An 8323-nucleotide genomic window follows, 5' to 3' on the forward strand; every position below is an offset into this window, starting at 1 on the left:
TTTAACTGATTCTATCGAGTCCTTACGGCGGTAATTATTTATATTTATGTTGATTTGTATTATTTTTAATACCGTTCCCGATTGGGTTTTAAGATTGACGTCTACTACCTGATGTATGTGGTGGGGATGTGGAACGTATAATTGTTGATAAAATATCTACGGATTGCTTCTACACTGTTCGCAGTTCGAGGTACATCTTATGGATATCCTGCCAATAACAAAGAATTACATTTTGAAGCGGGATGTATATAATTTTCAAGAACGTAGTCGGGAAATGATAAATCTAACGTCGGGAAAACTGATATTAATTGTGTAAAGGCATCATCTACTTCTTCTGGGGGTAAATACGGCAAAAAAAAAAAAAAAATGTCAGTTAGTTCCCAATATCGGAATTTTTGTTATTGCACTCAAGTAATAATTGTTTGTTACTTTGAAATGTGCTGAAACAAACTTTGAGCTAAACGAGGAGTACAAGCCACAATTTTACAATCGGGATAAAGATTTAATAAAGATATCTCAAAATATACATGGAACTATTCAATATTTAGTTCTTGGTTAAGCATATGAGCACAAAGATCCCGAATAATTATCCACCACACTGTATTACAAGTTGAAATTGACTTGCTCTTCAAAAAACAAAAAGTTAAATACGTATCAGGCAAATGTACAACAGTTCCGTGTTTGGACGGCACGTTACTGTCAATAACCTTGAAACGATCAACTATATCGATCATTAGCGTTGCTGAACGTTAAGAGTGGATTACGCTACTCAACAATAACAACAATCTGTGTGAATAATAACCGCGGACTTCGGTCGCTACAGCGAACGTGTTGCGAAACGTCATTCTATAACTACACCGCGGGTTTGACGGTGAAACGATAACAACAACAACAACAAGACGTTTACCTATTGCAAATGTTCGTGAATTAAACACGAACCAAGGACGTAGGTAAGGACTAGTTTTGGGGGTGAGCGAGGAGAGATGGTTCGACGTACAGTAAAATCTGGACAAGATGGAATTTTCGTGGAACGGAAACCCCGTCAAAACGGAACATTTCTCGGGACTCGTTTCAAATACTTCCCGCCAAGACGGGAACCTAACTAATCCGGAAACGCAACAAGAAAAGCTAAACTTGTAGAAACTTGGTCGATTTACTGTCGTATCGTGGATGCCCGGATTGAAATTCAAGACATATTTTTTGCTATCGATGTTGACCCAGAATATGTTTCCTTCGCCTCGACAACTAAGGGACACTGCGAACCCGATATTCGGCTATAACCGTGGTCGCGCAGAGACCGACGAAAACAACGGACGATCGGAAAATCCGATAAGCTACTGCCAAAACGGTAATTTTTTCGTCCCGAGGAAGTACGAAAGTTCCCCACTGAAACCGAGCTTTTCGACTTCAAGAGCCGACGCGTCTCGAAGTGGAAAAAACAAAAAAAAAAATCGTAAATGTTATGGCGCCCAAGAGCGGCTTTCAACGAGGTCGAAAAAAACGGAATCGACGACGGCCGGATTCGGGTCGGGTCGGATTCTCGTCGAACGGCGTGAAAGGAAGGCCGTATAAAACGCGCGCGGCGGACGAACCGCTGTCAGTGGCGACGCGCGAGCGGAACGCGACGGTAGTGCATCGGCAAACGGTCCTCCCGACGACGATGGAAACGACGGTCCTCTGGTCGGACGGCGTCGGCTGGCGGTGGACGAGTTGCGCGGCGACGTGCCTGCTGCTGGCCGCGATCGCGGCCGCGTACCACTTCTGCACGGCCACGTTCGGCAAGTGGCGCGGGCTGGGCGTGCCGTGCGTGCAGCCCGTGGTGCCGCTGTTCGGCAACTTCCTGCGCGTGGCCGCGGGCCTCGTGCACCCGGTCGACTTCTACCGGGACGCGTACCAACAGCTGGCCGGCCGCAGGTACGGCGGCCTGTACCAGATGCGCACGCCGTACCTGATGGTCCGCGACCCGGAGCTGATCGTGCGCGTGCTCATCAGCGACTTCGCGAGCTTCACGGACCGCGGCGTGTACACCGACGTGGCGGCCAACCCGCTGTCCGACAACCTGTTCTTCATGGACAGCCCCCGGTGGAGGACGATGCGCAACAAGCTGAGCCCGGCGTTCACGTCCGGCAAGCTGAAGCTGATGCACGACCAGATCCGGATGTGCGGCGACGAGCTGATGGCCAACGTGCGCGGCGCGGTGCTGGCCGGCCGCGGCGAGATGGAGGTGCGCGACGTGATGGGCAAGTACTCCACGGACGTGATCGGCTCGTGCGCGTTCGGGCTGCGGCTGGACGCGGTGCGCGACGACGCGTCCACGTTCCGCCGGTACGGCAAGACGCTGTTCCGGCCGTCGCTCCGGGTGCTGCTGCGCGAGCTGTGCCTGCTCATCAGCCCCGCCCTGCTCAAAGTGGTCCGGATCCGGGACTTCCCGCCGGACGCCGACCGGTTCTTCCGGTCCGCGTTCCGCGACACCATCGAGAACCGCGAGAACAGCAACGTGGTCCGCAACGATTTCGTCAACGTGCTCATGCAGGCCCGACGGGATCTGGTGCTGGACCCGAACCTGCCGCGAAACGGTACGCGAAAACCGTCGACACGCTAAATCGAGTCCCGGGGTCGGGAAACTAAAAGTATACTTTTTATTTTATTTTTATTTTTATTTCCTTTGAACACGGGCCATACAGTTCAAGGAAATACGTCTGCTCCGTTAAGCCGGGGCTTCCGACGGGGCAGAGAGTTAGCAAACGTGTATAATAATGCTTCGAGTTGATACGATTAGTAAAATATCGAATCAGCATACACCTTTTCGCTCGGGATTAAGAAAAGACACAGCTTTCCCGTGTAAATATCAAGAAATAAATTTAACGCGGAAAACATGATAACAAGGATAATAACAACAAAAATAAAAAAAAAAAAAAACACGTAATAAATAAACTGAAATGAGAATGCGAAACAGAACCGAATTATAGATGTATAACATTTCTAAAGTGTATTACATTTGTAAATAGCATTAAGTATTGAACAACCGCACTTGTAAAATTTTAATTTTGAGAAAAAAAAAAAATGTAGTAGAATCGAGTCCGAGGATTGTTTTGAATAAAATACAAAAACAACCGTCCGGAGTCCAGGTGTAGTGGAAATCATGCCACGCGACATTAAATTTTATGTTTATGTCGCACTTATGTCACCGCGCCTTACGTCAAAAGTCGCACCACGTTTTGGATGCGCCTCGATATACGTACAGGATACGTGATATCGTTCATGTTACTTTTATGACTCGTCAGATAACACAGTAACATATTATAGAGGACGGAAGCATTAGATTTTATTTCTTTCGTCGCAATCAAACGCGATAACTATATTTTAATACATACAATGCTTGTATTATACATTTTTACCAATATAAAAAATGCTATTTTATCATCAGGTACCTATATTTATTTAATTACGTGCAAATTATTCATATTATATTATACGCATATATTTTAATATTTTATAATCTAACAACGTATACGTAAATTAGATTATAAGATGACAAAAAAAAAAAAAAATGCTTAAATTTGACGGGACTCAGCATTAAAACATGGACTCAATTTGCATTATATCTAAAGTTTAACGGGACTCGATTCGTCATGAGTGGTTGTATTGGGACTCGGTTCGTATGCAGCCGGATAGGCGGCGGTAGTGTATGTATTATTTGTAAATTTGAATTTTTTTTTCCACCGCATAAGTGGTTTTCTGTCATGATAACGTTTTTTGCATAAGGTACGATACAATTTATCATATCTATGAACTACAAATAAAATATAAACTACAGTACGACGATACGTCGTACAATACAAAACAATATCGATATTGAAAATTTGTCACGATATCGATATCGTATCGAACTATCGCTAATGTGTATCGTGATTTTTTTTTTGCTCTAGAAAAATTCACGGAATCGCAAATCGTGGCCAACGCGTTCGTCATGTTCGCCGCCGGATTTGAGACCGTGTCCTCCGCTCTGAGTTTTTGCTTGTACGAGTTGGCGCTGAAAACGCATATACAGGACAGGGTGCGCGAAGAGTTCACGTCGAAATTGTCCAAAAACAACGGTGTGATCAACAACGATTTCTTGGTAGATCTCACTTACTTGGACATGGTTTTAGCAGGTAATGTTAAGCACATTTGTAATTTATTCGATATTTATTTATTTTTTCAACTAAAGTAATGTTTTCCGTTTAAGAGCATTTGACTCCACTGAGCAGTAGTGTATTCCACGTAGAGCTCGAATTAAAAAAGAAAAAAAAAAATTAAAAATTGCTTATACGTTTTTAATTTTATTTCGCGTATCGTTATTGGAAATTTAAAAGTTTTTAATTGTTGTTATTTTAAAATTTAAAGTCGTAATAAATCAAACATTTTTAGCTTCCACTATTTTTTCATAAACATCAGTCCCATGTGTTAATGTATCGTATAACAGAAACTCAGAATGAGTCAGAAGTTTCTTAAAATTCAACAAAATAAAGTTTGATTTTCAATTTAAAGTTGTTATTGTACTCATATCTGTTTAAAATATAAGTATAAATATTTAAATAGATCCACTTGAATTCAAAACGTTAAAATATAAATTCGTATTTTGGTCGATGGGGGGGGGACTATAGTGTGATAAAAGCAATAACTAATTGCACATACAGTTGATTTATAAATTAAATATTGACATTAATAAGTAGGTACGTAGAGTAATTTATAGCAATTATATAATATTACTATCATTTTCTCAAATAGAGAAACAATTACATGAAAAATTAAACGTCATTAGCCGTGATTTAATTAGTTTTTTTAAATAATTATTTTTATTTTGTTCGATTCTTGATACGAAACTTGTATAAGCGTTCGATACTTAAGGCCAATATTAATGACACGCAAATGAAGGTAGAAATCAAATACATAAGTAGGAACCTGTATGACTAACCTATATAAGAATGTTTAAGTAAAGATAGTTAAAAATAACTAACATTTCCAATAAAGTTTAATACCATTATATTTACGATAATATATATTTTATGTACTTTTAATTCTTTTGTATGCAGTTTTATCGAAATATTCGTTTATTTTATTGTTTTGCTTGATTTTATTTTCGATTAGCGTTTGTTATTTTCGTTATTGATTCGAATCGGGTTCATATTCATTACGTTACGGTAGAAGTAATTTAATATTATTCGTATCAAATGATAACAAAAACTTATGTAATGTGTATATATTCTGGATTTTAGAAACGCTCCGAAAATATCCTCCAACTTTTGCCCTGTTCAGAATAGCTACTCAAGCCTACCAGGTACCCGACGATTCATTAACTATTGAAAAAGGTCAAAAGTTAATAATACCTATTCACTCGTTGCACTATAATCCTAAATATTTTCCGGATCCTGAAGTATTCAATCCGGAAAGGTTTTCATCTGAAGAAAAAGCAAAACGTGTAAGAGGTACATATCTTCCATTTGGTGATGGTCCTCGTATTTGTATAGGTAATTATATGTTTTAAAATATTTAAATGAGATTAACAGATACTACAAGGTATATATTTTTATTTTTATACATTTTTTCAGGAAAACGTTTTGCTGAGTTGGAAATGAAATTGGCTTTGGTTGAAATTTTATCGAAATTCGAAGTCCAAACATGTGAAAGGACTGAGATTCCCATAAAATTTAGTAAAAAAGCATTGATCATTGTACCAGAAAATGGTATTTGGTTAAAATTTATAGAAATAAAAAACTGAGTCTAGTGGAACACAAAACAATTTAACTCATGTTAAGTAGATGTATACATTTTAGATTTCATAAGTAAAATTTCAATTTGAATAATCGATTGATAAAATGACAAATTATTAATTTTAAATATTTGGTTGTTAGTGGTGTGTTGGAATTGTTATTGTTTTTATGTTTAATACAACTTCAGTGTAAAATAATACATTTCAAAAATAAATTTAAAAGTCTACTAGACAATGATTTTATAAATATTTTAATATTCTTACCTTTTTTTCAATGTATCAGAATTGAACAGTTTAGTGGCTGAAGTTCTACATAAAAATTATTTTTTCAGGAAATGTATTAATAATAATTTGAAAAATATTCGTATGGACTTAATAATATAAAAAAATGATGTAACTTCATAACTAAAATTACTACTAATACTAATACTTCTATTAAGCAGAAAATATTTGTTGTTTTGTAATTTCATATATTTTTTCAGAGAAATAAATTTTTTAAGCTGGGCAGTGTGGTCGATTGCGGAAGGCCAAGTATGTTTGGTTTTCTGCAACCGATCTTGGCCTCTTCCGTTTTGTGGATTACTGGATCGTACTCCTACATAGCCGCCATGTACAGATACGGATATCAATATCGACCAAAGGTACGATACTTACAATATTGATAAATAAAACCATTATCGACTATTGCGATAATAATCGGTATTAGTTCATATGCAAAGAAAGCCTAAAAAAAAAAAAAAAAGAACCGAAAACCACATGGCTTTATGTGGTGGCTGTTCAAGAGTACGGTACAGTATCTACAAAACGGCAGCGACACGTAAAATGCAACGAACGACGCAAATATGCAAAGGATGGCGTCAAAAACTAAACAAACGTGGTCGGCTGGAGTCTTTGGCTGAAATTTAAGCTTGTCGCGTACCGGGGAGGCCAACGTTAGGTATAATAGGCAATATATTTAATTTGGTAATAACTTATTATTATTGTTGGTGCAAATGAAAAAAAAAAGTATTGAAGTCTAACTATATATATATAGTTAAGTATATATATATATATATATATACTTAACTAATAAGATTACTAAGACCTCGATGTTATCGTCATACCGAGCGATTTCGAGTATCGAGCAACTTTATCGATATTTTTAACTTATCGACATATCATTAACATCTTTATATACAGCCACGCGGTCATCGGCTTTATTACAGTTTTTTTTCTCATCATTGTACGTATTGTAATATCGATTTTTGTCGATACTAAAATCGTGATCGATGACAATGGGTTTCAGTATTGATATTTTAAACATCGTACTTTTGGCAAGACCCATATTGCGCTCTCTAGTTGCGCCTATAATGTGACCGACGCGCAACGGAGCGCTCGTCGACCGTTTGACATGACGTACTCCGTACCTTGCGATGACGTGGAAATTTCGTTGAACGATGTGAAAAAGTTACACTCGTACGAGCTATAGAACAATAACCGGCTAAGCTAACCGGATCCAAACTTCAAGAGGCCGGGGAGCAAACACCAATTGGAGGCCCCTTAAAAAAAGTCGCTCAACGCAACAATTGTATATTTATTCAATATTTGTTGATATATGAATAACTAAAAAAAAGTATATAAATTAATAGTAATATTAAAAACGAAAAAAAAAACGTAACAGAAAACTTTCAATTTTAGATCTCGGTTTTAAAGATCCCTTAGAACTTTAGTTGCCCCGGTGCGTCATACACACCGCCCTCGCGTTAAACCCACGTCCGTGCGCACATGTATTCGTTCGAAGATAACGTAAACGATCGTTACCGTTATCAATAGCCCGGGCCGTCGTCTTTGTACTCAGGTCCCGTGACAGGCCGAAATTAAAAATAAATCTGGTGTTACGACTACTTATATACGTGTGTGTGTGTTTAGCAAGAAACGAAGAACTTTAATCCTTATTAGTAGTTGGTTGCCCTGTAGGGTTGCTATCTAAAAGGATTGAAAAGTCATTATTTTTTTTTTTTTTTAATACAAGGTCTTTTCGGTCGAAAATAAATCAAGACTTGGAGATTTATTTTTAAACTTAAAACCGTTTCGGGGAATACGAGAAAAAATGTTACCGTTTAAGTGTTATGAACGTTTCCTAGTTTTTTTTTTAATTTTTTTTTTCTATTCAATTTGCTTGTTTGACGGCTCTCGTGTTACGATCGCGTAACGAAATCTAGTTTCACTTGTAATTTATCAACGATAGATATTAATATTAGAATACACGTCAGATGGACTTCTTAAAATGTGTAGTAATTTATTACTACCAAAACAAAACACGTTTTTTACGTGAACTAATTGAAAAGATACTTGTCTTTGACTTAATTATTCAACTATAATAAGTAATACATATTAACCACATTATAATTTATTTAAAATTGCCAATATGTAATACGATATTCATACTGTGTTGATGAGTATATTATAGTGCCATTGAATGGTATATTAAATACATGCAGAATTTAAAAACAAGAGGTAATTATGTTAGTGAGTGTTATTAGTGAGTTAGTTATTGTGAGTGAAACGAGGAATGTATTTTATTTACATTTT

General features: G+C 37.7%; 1 protein-coding gene across 1 annotated transcript; it reads left to right on the forward strand.

Annotated features, from left to right (window-relative positions):
- The first annotated feature begins 1610 nt into the window (after positions 1–1610).
- Positions 1611–5864, forward strand: LOC112693251 (probable cytochrome P450 6a13). The gene is made up of 4 exons (XM_025568235.1): positions 1611–2576; positions 3930–4154; positions 5259–5510; positions 5592–5864. The coding sequence occupies exons 1-4, from the start codon at positions 1661–1663 to the stop codon at positions 5759–5761; spliced, it is 1563 nt and encodes a 520-aa protein (XP_025424020.1). The 5' UTR covers positions 1611–1660; the 3' UTR covers positions 5762–5864.
- The last annotated feature ends 2459 nt before the right edge of the window (positions 5865–8323 follow it).

Source organism: Sipha flava, unplaced genomic scaffold (assembly GCF_003268045.1).
Source record: "Sipha flava isolate LNK unplaced genomic scaffold, YSA_version1 83_pilon_pilon, whole genome shotgun sequence".
NCBI lineage: Eukaryota > Metazoa > Arthropoda > Insecta > Hemiptera > Aphididae > Sipha > Sipha flava.